General features: G+C 38.5%; 1 protein-coding gene across 1 annotated transcript in view; it reads right to left on the reverse strand.

The window, feature by feature from the left end:
- Positions 1–20015, reverse strand: part of LOC118764738 — a 49626-nt gene that overhangs the window by 18039 nt on the left and 11572 nt on the right. The window contains exons 3-6 of the mRNA XM_036505705.1: positions 17683–17879; positions 11188–11275; positions 6351–6556; positions 4671–4770 (exon numbers count right to left, since the gene is read on the reverse strand). Of these exons, the coding sequence (XP_036361598.1) occupies positions 4671–4770; positions 6351–6556; positions 11188–11275; positions 17683–17879 (591 nt within the window). The remainder of the gene's footprint in view (positions 1–4670; positions 4771–6350; positions 6557–11187; positions 11276–17682; positions 17880–20015) is intronic.

Here is a 20015-nt window from a genome sequence, read left to right on the forward strand (position 1 = left end):
TTTCAGGCCTTGTGCCTAGAGTAGAAAAGATTAAATGAAACACACCTGACCCCAGACATATTGGATGCAGAAATACATATGTCAGGCTATGTACTACACAGAACTGATCACAGAATAAAGAAACAATGAGGAGTAGCACTCTACATCCACGAAGACCTAGCAATAAATGTCCTCCTCTTCCACTCCAACAGTGTGTGATGCACTAATAGTGCATGCGACCAACCTCAATGTGATCATAGGCATTACTTAATGGCCTCTTGATGCAGCTAATCATAGAGATCACTTCAGGGATGCTTCACCACTCATAAGTCAATACTATGCCATACTATTGAAAACTTGCCAAAACAGCCTCACCAAGCCATTGATGTAACTATTTCAAAAGTCACTTGAAACTGACATATTCCCAGAACTATTGAAAGAAGCAACAGTAACACCTATCCATAACGGAGGTAGCAGGGCTGAAGCTAAAAATTACAGACCGGTTTCTCTCACATCTCACACATCTAAAATTGCCTGATAAAGAATAACTGCATATCTTGAAGAAAACAACCTCTCAGATAATACACAGCATGGTTTTCGGACTGGACGAGGTTGCCTGATACAACTATTACAACACCATAAAACTATTCTCAATAATCTCCTAAATGGGAAAGGACACTGACTGCATATACCTTGATTTTGACATCATGGAATCATGTCATAGGATAAGGGATCTTGGTATCATAGGACAACTCAGAGAATGGTTCTTTAGGATAGGAATCAATCTGTTGCTGCAAATGGTTATCTCTCAGCAAAGTTACCTGTAATAAGTGGCATACCAGAGGGTATGGTTCTAGGACCATTATTATTTACCATAACCCTATCAGGCATAAGCTCGCAAGTGCAATTGGTCAATCTAATGAATTACGCTGACAATACAAAATATCAATGGCTATCCAAACTCCAAAATGTGCAATCACACTCCAAAATGACCTAAACGTCATTTATCAATGGGCAGATAAAAATAATCTGAGATTTAGTGCAACCATAATTTCAGGCCCTTCCTTATGGAGGGAACTGACACAAATCCCAATATTTGGTGCCAGATAATGCAATAATTCAGAGCAATGATGACATACGGGATTTAGGAATAATCATGTCCAATGATGCTTCTTTCATCAGCTACATCACCAAACTGCCCTCTAAATGCAGACATCTCATGGATGGATCCTACGAAGCTTCATGACAAGAGAACCGATAGTTATGCTAACTCTATGGAAAACCGTTGTTCTGAGCAGATTAGATTACTGCTCACAGCTTTGGTCTCCAAATTCATTTGGTCTCATAGAAGAAATTGAGGGGTTACAAAGAACATTCACCAGTAAAATAACTTCAGTTAATGGCCTTAATTTCTGGGAATGCCTGAAAGCTCTGCATCTCAACTCCCTTGAATACCAAAGAGAGAGATATATACTATTATATATTTCTTTACTACCCACAAGGGGCTACACACAGAAGGGACAAATAAGGACAGACAAACGGATTACGTCGACCCCAGTGCGTAACTGGTACTTAATTTATCGACCCGGAAAGGATGAAAGGCAAAGTCAACCTCGGCGGAATTTGAACTCAGAACGTAACGCATTTCGCCCAGCGTGCTAACATTTCTGCCAGCTCGCCGCCTTATATACTATTATATATTTATGGAAGATCCTGGAGAGGCATGTTCCAAGTATTGGCATTAAAGTGAATTTTAATGCTTGAACTGGTGGGTACTGTCAGCTCCCAAACATACCATCTTCAAACTTACGAGCAAAAGCACTCTACTGTACCGGTCTAATACTCAGAGGTCCTCAAGTATTCTACTGCTTACCCAAAGAGATTAGAAATACAAAAGGGACCTCTACTGAAACTTTCAAAAAAGTATTGGATGAACTCCTAACGACAATATTGGACCAACCAACCATTCAAGGATACACTCGTGGGGAGATCAGCAACCACAGACTCTATCATCGACCAACTTTTAATCATAATGTGACAACAAAACTAAAAAAAAATTAAATTAAGGAAGTGCTCTAGCATGGCCGCAGTCCAGAGACTGAAACCATTAAAAGAATAAAAGAATATATATATATATATATATATGACACGTAAAAGCACCATCCGTTCGTGGCCGTTTGCCAGCTCTGTCTGGCCCCCGTGCCGGTGACACGTAAAAGCACCATCCGTTCGTGGCCGTTTGCCAGCCCTGTCTGGCCCCCATGACGGTGACATGTAAAAGCACCATCCGTTCGTGGCCATTTGCGAGCCCTGTCTGGCCACCATGTCGGTGACATGTAAAAGCACCATCCGTTCGTGTCCGTTGCCAGCCTCGCCTGGCCCCCGTGCCGGTGACACGTAAAAGCACCATCCGTTCGTGGCCGTTTGCCAGCCCTGTCTGGTCCCCATGTCGGTGGCATATAAAAGCACCATCCGTTCGTGTCCATTGCCAGCCTTGCCTGGCCCCCGTGCCGGTGACACATAAAAGCACCATCCGTTTCATGGCCGTTTGCCAGCTCTGTCTGGCCCCCGTGTTGGTGGCACGTAAAAGCACCATCCGTTCGTGTCCGTTGCCAGCCTCGCCTGACCCCGTGCCAGTGACACGTAAAAGCACCATCCGTTCATGGCCGTTTGCCAGCTCTGTCTGGCACCTGTGCGGGTGGCACGTAAAAAGCACCCACTACACTCACGGAGTGGTGGGCGTTAGGAAGGGCATCCAGCCGTAGAAACACTGCCAGATCTGACTGGGCCTGATGAAGCCTTCCAGCTTCACAGACCCCAGTTGAACCGTCCAACCCATGCTAGCATGGAGAACGGACGCTAAATGATGATGATGATGATGATGATATATATATATATATATATATATATATATATATATATATATATAAAGAAGTATTGGTTATAGAAACAAAAGAAGTGCTCAAATATACATGAGACAAAGATAAAGAAGCATTCGTTATAGAACCAAAATTCTTTTGCAGTCCTATAAACCCTTTTGTTTCTATAATATGAGACAAATTTTATCATCATCATCGTTTAACGTCCACTTTCCATGCTAGCATGGGTTGCACGATTTGAACAAGGATTGGCGAACCAGTTGGCTGCACCAAGCTCCAATCTGATGTGGCAGACTTTCTACAGCTGGATGCCCTTCCTAACACCAACCACTTCGAGAGTGTAGTGGGTGCTTTTACATGCCACCGGCATGAGAGCCAGTCAGGCAGTACTCACAACGGCCACACTCGAGTGATGTTTTTTATATGCCACTTGTATAGGAGCCAGAGGCAGTGGCAACGACCTCATTCGAATGTGTTTCACTTGCTACCAGCACAAGTGCCAGTAAGGTGATGCCGGTAACAATCATGATTGAATGGTGCTTTTTACATGCCATTGCCATGGAAGCCAATCAACTGCTCTGGCAGCGATCATACACGGATGGTGCTCTTGGAGCTCCACTGGCATGGGTGCCAGTCATTGAATTTGCGAATTTGATTTGATTTTGATTTCACTTGCCTCAACAGGTCTTCACAAGCAGAGTTTAGTGACCAATGAAGGAAAGGTATGCATAAGTGGGCTGGTTACACCCCTGGCATAGGCCACAGGTTATGGTCTCACTTGGATTGCCAGGTCTTCTCATGCACTGCATATTTCCAAGGTCTCAGTCACTAGTCATTGCCTCAGTGAAGCCTAACGTTTGAAGGTCATGCTTCACCACCTCATCCCAGGTCTTCCTGGGTCTACCTCTTTCACGGGTTCCCTCAACCGCTAGAGTGTGGCAATTTTCACACAGCTATCCTCATCCATTCTTGCCACATACCCAAACCATCGCAGTTGTCTCTCTTGCACACCATATCTGATGCTCCTTAGATCCAACTTTTCTCTCAAGGTACTGACATTCTGTCAAGTATGCACACTGACATTATACATCCATCGATCATACTGGCTTTATTCCTTGCAAGCTTACACATATCCTCAGTAGTGATGGTCCATGCTTCATGCCATGTAGCACGGCTGTTTGTACATATGTAGCACGGCAGTTCGTACTCAAATATGATATATATATATATATGTGTGTGGGTGTGAGTGTGTGTGTGTGTGTATGTGTGTGTGTGCAGGTTGTATCTCCTTCACATCATATAGTTGTTGTAAACGAACATCCCCGTCATACAAGCAGTGTCCCTTGTTTCCAATCTACCATGATTTATTTCCACACCATCAGGAAATATTACATTCCTTGGAAGCAAGTGAGGGTTAGTGAGAGGAAGGGCATCCACCTAGAAATAATCTACCTCAACAAATTCCTTACGACCCATACAAGCAGGTACAAAATGAATATTAAAATACTGATGATGATGATGATGAGAGGAGGAGGAGGAGGAGGATAAAGGTGAGAAATATAATTGGAAATGTGACAGAATCTCTATGTAGAGCATCGGAATGTAGTGTTTAGTTTTACATCTTTGGTTTGGAAAATGGATTTGGTGCCAGGAAGATTTATCTGTTGAAACAACAGCATGGATCATTTAGAATTCATCCTGCTCCCTCTCTTTATTATTAATAACATCTGGCAAAAGTCACACAAGCAAAATTACAGAACTATTTCATTGTTTCTTATAAGATTGTATGAGAAATACTTTTTATCAACTTACCATTTATTGATTTACATTCATGGTAAGGAACTTGAGATAATTGATCAAGAAGATAAATACAGGAATATATTTCAGAAGTATCCATATTCTTCACTTTGATCTAAATTAAAGTAACAAAAAGAAAAGCAACAAAATTACATCTCCAGGAATTACATGGCTTTAGACAGGTGTCACATTTGTTCTGGACCCAGTAATTAAACAGATGGGGAACACCTCACTTATCCATCCACTCAGCAATTTTATCTCTTCTTCAACTGAAGTGTTCTTTCAAATATTGATAACTTCATACAAGACCATCTTTACAGGGGCTCAGCTGCTCACATTCTTTACACATGATTTAGGAAACTCAAAACAACATAAAGGAATTCTATTGGATCCACAGATGATGGCATCAGGGACAGAACCTGGTCTTGTCATCTTAATAAATTCAACTTGAAAATATTATTCCATTCTAAATCATAAATTCATGTAGAACTGAATGTTGAATCACAGTTAGTGATGGAGTCTGGTAGATATAACCTGTCTACATTTGGGTCTCTTACCTATTCTATATCCCCCATTTGTGTCTACATAAGTTGCCTAGACTGCCTCTTGGTATATCATCTCACCTTTGTATCAGTTCTCTATCACTCATCTCTCTATTATCCACCCACACTCCACCACCAGCCTGTCTAACTAACAATAACAGTGAATCTCTCCTTTTCTCTGTACCCTGCAGTCATTGTAGGAATGTTACTGGACCTGTCTACCCTCTTGTCTCTCTCATACTCTCCTCTCTCTCTCTCTCTCTCTCTCTCTCCCCTTACTCTCTTCCATTATGCCTCTACTATAAAGGGTGGCACTGGAACTATCTGTACTCAATACTGCCTACAACCAGTCTTGTCCTCTCTTTCAATGCAGTCAACATCCTTTTTCTCTTTTCTTTTGCCACCCCTCAGTCCCATCTTTCTGTTTCTGCTATCATACACTTGGCCCCTTCCCCAAACACATCCTAGTTTGCTCCCACCATCACTCTACCTGCTACCCACCCTGTTTGTTGTCAAGAATGTGACAGTCTCTCTAGTAGGGGACCATGCATGTGTGTGCCTGTGTAAATATTCACATTCTGCCCTGGGGTAAGCCAGAGACGACGATGATGACGTTTGTTGTCATTTCCCCATCAGAAAATTGTCCTGTAGCACTGCACATTCAAAGACAGGTGGAATAACATCTCCCTTCATAGAAAGCCAGGAAAGGGTTAGTGACATAAAAAACACTGAGTTGAAAAGCATCTCCTTCATAATATGTATTCATCTAACCCATGCTAGAATAGAAAAAAGCAGTTGTAAAGCAAACAAATATATTCATAGAATATTTGTTTATTTACAATGTTGTGTATATCAGAACTGAATTAAATCTAAATATTAAAGTATGATATTCTCTTTCATCCTTTTTTTTTTTTACTATAATCTTGTTTCACCCAATGTGAGGTTTTAGAATATTTAAATATATAAGCAGGCATACGTACAGTAATAATCATTAATACAGTTGGTTATGTTAATAAATGTCTAAGGGGCTTATTTGGAAAAGCTGAGATTATTTATACAAATCTAAAAAACATGACAGGCAAGAAATATATTGAGGTTCAGTCAAGCAGGTATACTCCTTCTAAATGAAAAAGTAATAAAGGGTTTTACTTACATCTGTGCCCAGCTGAAATTTTCCTCTTGTCAATAACTTAATTTCTGACAGTGTATTCATTTCCGTAGGAAGGAGGAATGATTTATTTGCTGTTGTTGAATTTGGTTGAAATACTACCTTCTGTTTAACATAAGGGTCTAACCTTATATAAAACTCATATTTGCCATATGCGTTATTACGTTGAACTTCAAAGGTCCAGTGTGTCCCTAGAAAGTAAGAGACAAAAAACGTCATCATCAGGCACAACAAAATTTCAAAATTATTAAACATAAAATGATCATTGTCTTGTAAGGAGGTTGGATTTCAAATAAAATCATTAGAATATGATTGGAAAACATTTAGTTTTCCAATCATAGATTTATTACGTTTCTTTTCTTTTGTAATTTATTGAGATTATTTATTTCTATATCAAACAACAGAAGGAGAGGCTTTAAAAACTTTAAATAGTCACACATATGAGAAGGTACCCAAAAGTAACTGGAAGCATTCTCTATGGGAAAAGCCCATTGTAGTCGAGGATTCTGAATTGACAAACTTTTTGATATGACTGGTGTGTCCTGGAGCTGCTGCCAACAAATTTTGAACAAGGAATTTCAAATGAAAAGAGTTGCAGCAAAATTTGTGCTTCACTTGTTCACAGAAGATCAGAAAGCAGTCTTGACTGAATGTGTGACTCCTCTTACCCTGCCTCCCTATTCACCTGATCTTGCTCTTTGCAACTGTTTTTTTTTTTGTTCCTCTGAATAAAAAATGTCCTCAAAGGAAAACATTTTGCAGATGTGGAAGAGAGGAAGTAAAAAACAAAACAAGCGTCAAAAGGCATCACTTTGCAAGAGTTCCAGGACTGCTTTGAACAGTGGTCTGAATCGATGCATTGCTTCAAATGGAGAATACTTTGATGGCGATAGAAGTGTAAACATGTAAGACTAAGTGAATAAAATAATATAGCAAAATTCTGGTTTCTTTTGGGTGTTCTAGATCAGTGATTTTCAAGTCAGTTTAACTCTGAACCCTTTTCTGTCCCTAATGCTATTTTTAAATTACCCCAACCTTGTTATGATTCAATGCATCTCTTCTTCTGATGTATATATATTAAAAATACGCAGCCATGTTCTGTGGCTAAGATGCTCAATTTGCAACCAGATCATTTAGTGTTTACTTCCAATATGTGGCACCTTGGAAAAGTGCCTACTACTATAAGTATAATCTATATATATATATATATATATATATATATATATATATATATATATAAATGAAAGACAGAAGATGGAATATACAAGAATTTTTTATTAGTCACGACAATTGTTTCGGTACATCTAGCATTGATTCCTCTTGGGTGGGACACTCAACAACTGATTCTGGAGCATCTGGTGGTGCAGTTGTATCTCGTTGGGTGATGAATAAATAAAAACAACTCGTTAAAATAACTGTTCCACAACGTAACTTTCTGTTTTGTAGAGAGAAAAAAACAGCCAGACGGAGGAAAAAAATCTTCATATTTATATAGAAGATGAAAAATAAAATTGCAGAAGACAGAGAAACAAACATGTAATCCAGTGAGAGAAGTATTGAAAATAGCCATTAATAGATATGGATGTATAAACGTCCTCGGGCAAGCTGCATGGCATGAATACACAAGTGCATACAAGCATCAGCAAAAATGTGAGCATACACAAATGCTAGGTTTGGTGCAGTCCTGATCACAAAGTGAGTCAGTTATTTACTAGGTGTTTAGAAGAACGAGGAGGTTAAAAGTAAACTTAAGTCATCCATGCCTTAAAGTAAATTAAATTACATTGTGTTAACGGTTATTCAAAATTCCTTCTCACTGCATTATGCAAAAGTACATTTATATGCATCTCAATAGTCGTTCAGAGATTCTATTAGGTATCTTCTCGTTAGTCCACAGAATATACAGGGATTCCTCGAAGCAGAGACAGCATCTCCTGGAAATTACATCGTATGGTTTTGTATGTCTAACTATGGACCAATTAATGTTGTACTTCGTTTTACCCTCCTTCAGTCGCCATATAAAATCTGCCAAAGATGTCGAATGTCTCTTATTGATTGATTTAAAGCTGGCAATATGGTTATGATGATGATTCTTAAATGAATCAGTGCCGTCTGCCCAATGTAATCATAGAGCCCTTCCCTTGTGTGCACGGTACATTTATATACAAGATTTGTACTCATACAGAGATTCATTAAAGGACATTTTGATTTATCTCTCCATGAGCATTTATCATATTTATTTGTATACAAGTCAGTCCCAACTCCATTTACCAGCGCTGTTATCGTGCTAGCTGTACCATGAGTATTTCTCCTACTACAAACTGGTCAAAGTTGATGACTATCAATGTGGTTTACATCTCCTTGGTTGGTATTTAGATGCAAATGTTTGCTAGACCCAGTATGACAATATCGAACAGCTCTTCAGATGCTGTCAAACACTGCTAGGCACAATGCACTTCCAATTTTGTCTAGATTGTGTCATTCTTTTCCATCTCAACCGAAACTGTTTGACTGAATCATCTTCCCATTGTCACGGAGGCCCTCCAAATGGCCTTTTCTACACTCTGGGATATCACTTGGCAACTGCATGGTTCCACCTGTTGTCTGTGAACCTTGTGACATATCCAGCACAGTGGAACTTGTGCTTTCGATACCCTGCCATCACATTGTTCACTGAGCGCCATCCTCAAACTATTTCGAATTCTCTCAGTCATGTTCCTAGCATGGATCTTTCCATGGACCTTTGCACCATAGCCAATCAATATTTTATCTTCTTCATAGTAGCCCATGTCTCATTTGTGTGCCCTACATGGAGGGGGTGTTCTATTATTACAATTATCACCATAACAATAATCAATGATTCATATGGAAACTTGCTTGCTCTCTCGACTGTTAGTGGTTGACATATTTTGATAGTCCGGTGACTATGATCCTTGTAAACGCCTTATAGGGGTGAGACAAGAGGCATATGCAGTGATAGTTTTTAAAATTTTCTTTATCACTCTTCTTGTGACGTAGAATGGTATTTGAAGATATTTTACCCTCCTTTAGAAAGTGGTTGAAATGTAGAATGAGGATTTTCCATAGTTCTTCACATTCACATCTTAAAAACTCTGTTGTGATGCCATTTTCCCAAGCGCTATTTCTGTTTTCACCAGTTTGAGGGTTTTTCCAATGCCACTTATTGGAAGAGGTGGCACTTCTTCCTGCATTTGTTGCAGTGTGGAATCAAGCTTCAGCAATGATTTAAGAACATTAGTGTAGAAGGTGTTATGTCCTCTCTCCTTCCTCGGTCACCTTGAGCTCATCCTTATGCAACATACTTAATGTATGTGTGTTGTTCAACTGCCAGACCCTTTGGTTGTTCATTATAGGAAAATCCCTTCTTGATGGACGTATTGTGATGAAAACACAATATACTTCAGATCTAAGTAAAAAAAAATCACCCCAGAATTCACTGTGAGGAAAACTAATACATATTTCCCTGATGTGGTGCATTGTCAGTGTCACATCCTCATTTCATTTCTAAAGCAAAATCAAACCGGCCAGTGTGGAACATATTGAGATAGTATATAAACTGTACACTGGTTTGCAATGGTATTGTGTAAGCTGAAAAAAAGAGAAACAAGAACACACAGCCTCTGTCTTTTCAGTCACACACAGACATTAAGTTATCTTGATAAATAGATATTGAGATATTAAATTAGAAGGACACTCAAAAGGGTAATATTTACACATTAACCTGTGCTTTAGTAAATTCTTCTAAATAGGGGAAAAAGACTTATGAATGGATTTTAATCAGTATGATTCATATAATTAAAAAAAAAATCTCTCTCGGCTGGTTCGTCAGGCTGGAGTGGGCTATAGAAACTATGCTGATGAGGTCAAATAAACTGAAACATGACTGTAGTTATCTCATCCTTCAACATGGATCGTGTATTTCCTAATCTCATTAAATTTGGCTGATAATTTTTTTCAGTTTTGGGAAACAATCTCCCTGTTTCCTTTGAATTTTGCTTACACTGACCACAGAATTTTGCTTCCTTTCTAAAGATAAAAGACTAAATTTCAGTTGTGGCAAGAGTCACAGCACCCCCTGCAAGAATAGACTGACCAAACGTCTAAAAATAGTAGCGGTCTGAATGATATAGGAGAGTAGGCATTGATCGCAGGATGTCTTAGGTGTCATTTTGGCAGTTTGTTGGAATATCGTTTATTGGTTCATGGATAGTTTTTTGGATCGTTAAGTTGTTGTTACCCTGCTTCGTTATATGCTTTATTATTACTCCACAATTATAATGTAAAAATATATCGTCATAACAATTGGCAATACAACAATTTCATTTAAGAATTTTTGCATATGGCATTCAATGTATTACCCCTAAATATATTATATTCAAATTCATGTAATTATTTCATTTGACTTATCTCTCATGAATCACTTCTTTTTTTCATCTAATTCTATGAAATATATTGGCCAAAATTATCGGTAACTGTTTTCCTATCTGTAAAAACGTTTCTTATTTGGAATAACTTTACAGATGTTTGTCTTTTCTTATCGCTGACAAAACAATTGTGAATTGAACCACTAAATGTAGAATAATGTGTCTTTCTTGGGGATTGAAAGGCAACAATAAGATTTGAACTCATAATATGAACCTTTCAAGTTGAATTCATTAATATTACAGTCACATGCTCCCTTGTGCATTTTGTAGGGTGTAGGGGTTGTACTAAGGAAAACAATTCCTTGAGGAATTAAAGGAGAAGAAAAAAAACAGTAAAAGAACAAACAATAAAGAACAGTTCTGAGGCAAAATCTTACAATTTGATAATGTCATTTTGGCTCCTGGACATGGTGCTTCGCACAGAACACCATACGCTTCTTCAAGATCTTTATTTTCAATAACTATCTACAATAGAAGATCAGTGCAGGAATTTAAAATAGTTTCATGATGATAATGATGATGGTGGTACTGATGGTGGTTGTAGTGGTGATGATGATGGTGGAGGTGATGAGGATGGTAGTGGTAGTGTTGGAAGTGGTGGTGGAGATGGTGGTAATGGTTGTGTTGGTGACGATGATGTTCATGATGAGAGTGATGATGATGATGATGATGATGGGGATGATAATGCTGATGGTAATGATGATCATGGTGACAATAAAACATTTGTAGTGAACGGCCAGTACAGACCAGTGTGGAATAGTGTCCTCACACACACACCCACACACATATTAAACCAGCTTCTTTCAGTTTCTGCCTCCGAAATCCACTCACAAAAAAATCTTGGTCAGCCAAGGGGTTTAATAGAAAATACTTGCCTAAGGTGCCACATTGAGAGATGAATTGAAAACCATATGAGCCCACTTTTTAAGCATACACCAATCCCTGTGCCTTTATACACACACACACACACACATACACACACACTGGCTCTCCATGCTTGTGAGATTAATGTGCAAGTGGCCGAGTATTCCACAGATATACATACTCTTAACATAGTTGTCAGGGAGATTCAGTGTGACACAGAATATGAAAAGGATGGTCCCTTTCAAATACAGGCACTACTCAATTTTTGCCAACTGAGTAGACTGGAGCAATGTGAAATAAAGTGTCTTGCTCAAGGACTGAATGTGCCACCAGGAATCGAACTCATAACCTTATGACAGTGAGCTGAATATTCTAACCACTAGCCACCTGCCTTTACTAGACACACATACACAGGGAGAATGCAGAGCAAAATGTTATAAACTGTTTCATGTTGAAAGACCTTTGGACAAACTTTACACCTAATTCCACAGCCATTCTCATATGCCCCTCCAGATCAAACTTTGAGAGATTAATCAATAATAGACAGATATTTACACATGCTTAAAGAAATGATTAAATGGGATGTATAAACAAATTCTTTGGGGATCCTGAAATGGTTTAATGATATTTAGAATAAGAAAACTACTAGATTCTTTCAAAAAAATATCACTAACTACTATGCATCCATCGGCCATGTCCAATGAAATTGTAAGAAGGATTATACTGGGATGAAGCATTATTCACTATCTGTAATTGTAGCAAAAATAAAGTTGAACAGTATAAGGAAAATCTTTTGCAATTTTAAAATAGATCTGGATTTTCCATCTCTGTAGAGACAGATCATAGTAAAGTAAAAAATTTTTTAGATATTACCCTTGACCTTATTTCTGAACTGCATCAACCATTTCACAAACCCAGTGACAACCTTAAGTACATAAGCCACAACTCAAATCATCCAAAATGCATTATAAACTCTATAATTAAGGCAGTCTCAATTAGAATTTCTAAGCTTTTAACTAGGAAAAAAATTTTTAAACAACATGGGAGATATAACCTAACTTCAGCTGAAGTCGGTTACCAAGAAGAAATTAAATACATCCCAAATAGTAGTGATTCAGTCAAAGATAATAATGTTAACAATGGACAAATTATGATTCTGGTGACTCACAGGTGGTGTAGTTAGGACAAAGGACACAGAAACACCCTTAACCAACAGAAAGAAAGATAAGTGAAACACACATAAAAGTAAGAGACAATCGAGTAACATTAATTCAAGTAAATTGACTGCTAAATCTTCACAACCTCCCAAATATGGTAGGTATAATGTTAATCACCAGCAAGAGGTGGAAGATAGGAAGCGTGGTGTGCAATAATCGCCCATATAAGATTTATTTTTAATACAAGCTGACTAGCTCATGACAAAAGCATGAAGAGGAATAGTGAAGAATGTAGTAATTCTAAGAAACAGAGTGGTAGATTAAAGCAAGTAGTCTGATATAATGCACCATTGACATTGCAAATCACCACCAGTATCCTGAGACAATTCTTCGTGGCCTTAGAAAAGCAGTTCCCACAACACAGCTTACACTGGTTATGCCTATGAAGTTCCTAAGGCAGCTGCAGGAGAAATATGTAGCCAAAGATAAAATCTTTGTACTTGGCTTTTGTTGACTTAGGGAAAGCCTTTGACAGGGTCCCCTGATCCCTCGTCAGATGGTCAATATGGAAACTAGGGATAGTTTCCAATGAATGGCTGGTGAGAGCTGTACAAACCATGTACAGGGATGCTGTCAGTAAGGTGAGGGTTGGCAATGAGTACAGTGAAGATTTCAGGGTACAAGTAGAGGTTAACCAAAGATTGGTGCTCAGGCCTCTCTTGTTCATCATAGTTCTCCAGGCAATAACAGAGGAAGATAGGCTGCCTCTGAGAGTTCCTCTATTCTGATGACCTTGTTCTTATCGCTGAATCATTACCAGAACTAGAGAAGAGGTATGAAGCAAGGTCTAGAATTGAAGGGTCTTTGAGTTAACCTAGCAAAAACCAAAGCATTAGTAAGTAGGAAGGCAGACAAATTACAAATCCCTTCAGGTAGATGGACCTGCTTGATCTGTAGGAAAGAGATACGTAGAAACTCCATAATATGTTCTGAGTGTAAGTCATAGACATATAAGTGGTGCAAAAATATCAGAAGATGCATGGGAACAATAAATACAGAAAATTGACTCTATCAACTGCCAGGCGTGTAAGCTTCCATTATTTAGGTGACCAAGTTTGTAGCAGAGGTGGATGCTCCGAGAGCATAGCTGTGAGAATAAGATTAGGCAGGACAAAGTTCAGAGAGCTTCTACATCTGCTAGCAACAAAGACTTCTCTCTCAGATTGTATGATGCCTGTATGTGAATAGCCATGCTGCATGGCAGTGAAACATGGGCTGTGACAGTTGAGGACATTTGTTGGCTTGAAACAAATGAAGCCAGTATGCTTCACTGGATGTGCAACGCAAGTGTGCATGTTCAACAGAGTGTAAGCAACTTGAGAGAAATGTTGGGCATAAGATGCACTGGATGTGGTGTGCAAGAGAGATGACTGTGATGTGATGTGTATGGATGAAGATAGCTGTGGAAAGAAGCAACAATCTCTAATTGTGGAGGGAAGCTACGGTAGAGGTGGATCCAGGAAGACATGGGATGAGGTGGTCTTCGAACTTTAGGCCTCACGGAGGCAGTGACTAGTGACAAGGACCTTTGGTGAAATGCTGTGCTTCAGAAGACCCATCAAGTCATGTGAAATTGTGATTATGGCCATTGCTGGTGTTGTGTAACTGGCACCTGTGCTGGTGACACATAAAAAATACATTTCAAGCATTGGGCCTCACCGAGGCAAGATGGCCAATGTCAGTGACACATAAAAAGCATCTTTCAAGTGTTGGGTCTCATAGAGGCAATGATGAATGACGAAGACTCTTGACATTTTGCCAAGTGAAATCATAATTGTGTCAGATACTGGTGTCATGTGAATGACACCAGTATCTGACACAATACTGTTGACATTAGGAAGGGCATCCAGCTATTGAAACCAAGCTAAATCAGACTGGAGTCTGGTGCAGCTTCTAGCTTGCCTGTTCTGGTCAAATCATCCAACTCATGCCACATTGGACAACGGATATTAAATGATGATGATGATATATATATGTATATGTATGGATGTATTTATGTATGTATTGATGATGATGATGATTATGGGACAGACAGACAGATAGACATGGCCAGTCTATGGGGTTAGCCTGGGTTTCACATCCATAAAGCGCTTAGCTTTACAGTGTTTCTTCAGACCCTAAAATCCGTTGGCCTATGGCTTCTCTAGAAAATGGAGGAGGAAAGGACATCATTATTCAACAACCAGTGATTGTCTTGCTTTGACTGCTAATTAACTGACCATGTTGGCATGTAGATCCCAGGACACCAGCAAGAATTTCCTGAAGTGCATGCAGGGTCCAAAGACCACTATCCTAGATTTAAGGATATTCCCTATATCAAGGGAGTCCTTTTAATATTCTCATCTATTTGGCTATGCACAGTTTACAGTGCTTGGTCCCATTTATGTAATGACCTGGAGTTTCTAGGATCCTCCCTAATGTTATGTGTGGGGTCTTTCAGCCACCATGCATGACTGGCTAAGGATGAAGCATATCTCCTTTCTGGGATCCTGAAAGAGGATTTGTGGTTGGAGAAGTGCTGTTTGAATGTGTTACTGAAACATCCGATATGTCTCCATGTTTAGGTGTTGGCAATAGTTTCTGTTGATGTTACTACCATTGTTGTTGGTATTTGTGTTGGCATCGTTGAAGCTGGTGTTGGTGTTTGTGCAGTTAATACTTGCTGCTGTTGTTATTATTATTTTTATTCCCAATCACACTTCCACCATCATCAGAAAAGAGGCTGTCTATATCAAAGCTTATATTAATTTTAGTGTTAGGGTTATAGGAAAGGCTTTGTCTATTTGGGTCAATGCTAGTACTACCACTGCTATGATTTATATTCCATATTAGGCAGAGATGAATGGGATAACTTTAGAGTAGATCTGCTGAAGATCAAACTATATTTATGGTGATATGGAAAGTTAGAGTCTATGATGGCAAAGAAGGTTTTGGCTAAGCCCTTAAGCTTAAAGAAAAGTGGGGTGTATACCTGTTATGGAGATTATATCCCCCCAACGTGATGAGTGGTATGTGGCTGTCATTATAAATACTGTCAGTTAGTATCAGTGTAGGAGAGAGTACAAAAGTAGACAGTCATAGATAGTCGTGGCCTTTTCTAACTAACTATGCTGCTTTAATGCTCTGGACATTACAACAGTCTGACAAAGGATTACAATAGTGGCGATGAGGAATTAACAAGCTCACAAAAGTATTTTGTGCAAATTTTATGGTATACAAAATCGTAAAATCATGGTAAAGTTGTTGGCCAGTTTGCTTGAATTGCTAAAAGAGCAACAACAACTGAAAGAACAATAACAGCAGCAGCTACAACTGCAAGAGCAACAGCAACAAATGCTGCAATTAATGAAGTTGTCTAAAAATGTTGAGAAGATGTTCCCGCTAGATTATGTTGCAAATTGAACAACGAAGTTTAAGAATGAACCAGACAAAGGAGTTACCTTCAAAGCATACTACAGAAGATACAAACAAATCTTCAATAAAGAGTGCAAAGTTTGGGACGACGATATGAAAATGCATCTTATCTTAAGAAAACTGGCAGCAGCAGTGCATTATAGTAATTATATACTCCCGAGAAACCCTTCTGGATACAAAAGACATACTGTGTAAAATTTCTAGTGAGAAAAGCTCATTCTTCACTACATGCTGGAAATGTTTGAACCTAGAAAAGAATGAAGAGGACTACATCACATAGAATTAACAGAGAATGTGAAAAGTTTAAACTGGACAAATTAACGCCAGATATATTCAAGTGCCTGATATTTATTCAGGGACTAACTGCAGAGAAAGACACAGAAGTTACAACAAGAATTGTCACTAGGTTGGAACAAAACCAAGCTGTAACCTTACAACAAGTGTCAGAAGAGTGTGAAAGAATAGTAAAAGAGAGCAAATTGAACATAAAGATTGCTCCCAAGTGAAACAAGTGCAAAATAGCCAGAATAGAAATCAAGTGTGTATTAAAGTACAGTTCAAACAGGACAAAAATCAAGGAACAAAGCCATGTTTTGCATGTGACAGTCTACACTTGAGAAAAAAACTGCCCATTTAAAAAGGTGAATGTTTCTGTTGAGGAAAAATTGGACACATACACTGTAAAACCAAGATGACAAAACATTGGAACAAAGCGAAAAGAATATGTCATCAAAGAAAAAAATAATGTAACAAAGAGGAAATATGTAAATGTGAAAATTGAAAATCTAAGAGTAAAAATGCAGTTAGACACTGAAAGAAGAATGAATGAAGAAACTTGGAAGTATATCAGTAAACTGAAATTAAGTAAATCTACAAAAGTAGCACATGGTGTTATGGGTAAAAGATTGTATTTTGTAAATGAATTTGTGTGATGTGACATTTTGTGACCAAATGAAAATAGCAAAAATATATATGTTAAAAATTTCAGTTAATCTATTTGGCACAGAGTGGATGGAAGTATTCAAATTGTGGAATGCACCTAAAAGTGTTTTGGGTGGAAATATTGTTGGTTCTGTCAAAAGTTCAAATGCAGCTGAGAGGTTGAAATGGAAAATAAAAGTTATTTCCAGAAGTTTTCTCAGTTAGAGTAAATAAAATTTATTTAAGCCATTCACTGTTCACCATTACACCAAATTCTTCTTGGAACCCCCCCCCCACAAATTATTGTGAAATTTAATGGGAACATACTGCATATAAAACATTAATTACCTGTTTCAGCTTATTTCTTTTAAAATACCATAATTCTTGATGAAACAGGTGTAATAAAATCTGTGTGAGTGTGTGTGTGTGTGTGTGTGTGTGTTTATTCTAATTTACCTGGAACTCCGTAGATGGACGAATGTCAATAGAATGTGGTCTTGTGTCGTTGACCAAGTCAATTTCAGTTGTGAAGCAGTTGTCCTCGTTTGGACATGTTATGTTTGTATATGTATCCCCGTTCAAAATAAGGTGAACTGAAGACTTATGTGCCTCAGTGTAACAAATTTCCACATTCCATTTTCTGGCCTGGGTATCTGACAAATAATTTGAAAAAATGAAAAATGTTTATCAATTATTTTCAAAACATCTTTAAAATATTTATACTGTGAATAGTTATTCTATTCTTCTCCTCTCTAGTAATTTATTACCAATTTCAGCCAGACTGTGGCCATGCTGGGGCACCACCCTAGTTATGCCAAAAAAACTAGTGTATAATATTGGAATTTTTTTTTGAAAAAAACACCAAAATCTGAATAATTATTGTCAGTTGGAACTCTTCAAACATTTACTTTCAAGAAACTATGTTTTTTTTCTTTATATATGTTTTGTTCATGAATAAATCTGTTTGCCTTATTTTTTAAATCATTTTTCTCTACAACAACCACTCTAGTTTCATGACAGAATGCCTGATGCTAATGCAGTGGAAAGAATTACTTTATCATTATGGCCAGTATTTCTCTGCTTTTCTCTTTTACATTTCAATATCCATTCCATCAATGCTAACATGAAAGAAGGAAAAACAGAGTAGAAGCCAGGAAGCTCACAACAAAACCATAAGCAATTTCTGAAATGGAACATCATTATCATCATTTCAATATCTACCTTTCCCATGCTTGCATGGGTCAGGTGGAATTTTTTGAGGCAGATTTTCTACAACTGGATGCTATTCCTGTCACCAACTCTCACCTTTTTCCATAAAACTGGTAACAAGGGACACTGCCTTTATGATGGTGATGCTTGTTTACAGTCATCACGAGAGGTCACAACAAAGGCAGCAAACACACATGCACATAGCTTTTATGTTTTACTTGTTTCAGTCACTAGACTGTGGCCATGCTGGGGCACCACCTTGAAGAATTTCTAATCGAACGAATTAACCCAAATACTTTTATTTTCCTTTAAGCCTGCTACTTATTCTATTGATCTCTTTGCCAAACTGCTAAGTTATGGGGACACAAACACAGCAACACTGGTTGCCAAGCTTGTGGGGTGGGGGGAGACAAACAGACAAAAAGACACACACACACAGATACATACATATGTGTTTGTCAGTCTGTGTGTGTGTGTGTGTGTGTGTGTGTGTGTGTGTATTCTCTTTACTCTTTTACTTGTTTCAGTCATTTGACTGCGGCCATGCTGGAGCACCGCCTTTAGTCGAGCAAATCGACCCTGGGACTTATTCTTTGTAAGCCCAGTACTTATTCTATCGGTCTCTTTTGCCGAACCGCTAAGTGATGGGGACATAAACACACCAGCATCTGTTGTCAAACAATGCTAGGGGCACAAACACAGACACACAAACACACACACATATATATATATATATATATATATATATATACGACAGGCTTCTTTCAGTTTCCGTCTACCAAATCCACTCACAAGGCGTTTGTCGGCCCGGGGCTATAGCAGAAGACACTTGCCCAAGATGCCAGGCAGTGGGACTGAACCCGGAACCATGTGGTTGGTTAGCAAGCTACTTACCACACAGCCACTCCTGTGCCTATATATATATATACTAGCAGAATTGCCCGGCGTTGCTCGGGGCTGAATTGCTTGAAAGTACTGTTAATGATTGCACTGAATTATGATGATTATTCAGGCAAATATTGATATAAGCTTACGGTGGGAGATAAGGACTTAACGATCAAACGTGTGCCATTGCATTGTTTTGGGGGAACCAAATTTCTGATGAGCATTATAGGGGCACCAACTTTAAATTTGAGAAAGTGTGGTGGTAGTCCGGGGTGCTCAAAGGAATTGAGTACCTCTATTGGATAGTTGATGACGTCCTCTGGGTCAGGAGTTGTATCGATAGACTGATATACATAGACTTCCCCAGGAATGAGTTTTAGCATTTTATCATTAATATGGTGAACAGTTTTATTCCTCGGGGCCAGTATAGCCTTTTTGCCAATCCAATCCATATTCTGATAATTAGCTTGTAGATCTGGGAACACTGCATCTCTGAGATCAGAAGGCGTCTTAGCAATGGTACAAATGGAATCGATGGCAATATTACCATTTTCATCCCTGGTATTTTGCCTTCGCCAAGTGCAAGGAGGGTGTGAGGAAATGCTGCTGATGTGATATTACGTCGCATATGAGCACACATATTGGTGTGAAGTTTGAGAGTTACTTCCATTTATTAAAAAAAATATGCATTAAAA

Source organism: Octopus sinensis, linkage group LG9, assembly GCF_006345805.1.
Source record: "Octopus sinensis linkage group LG9, ASM634580v1, whole genome shotgun sequence".
In the NCBI taxonomy this organism is placed as follows: Eukaryota; Metazoa; Mollusca; class Cephalopoda; order Octopoda; family Octopodidae; genus Octopus; species Octopus sinensis.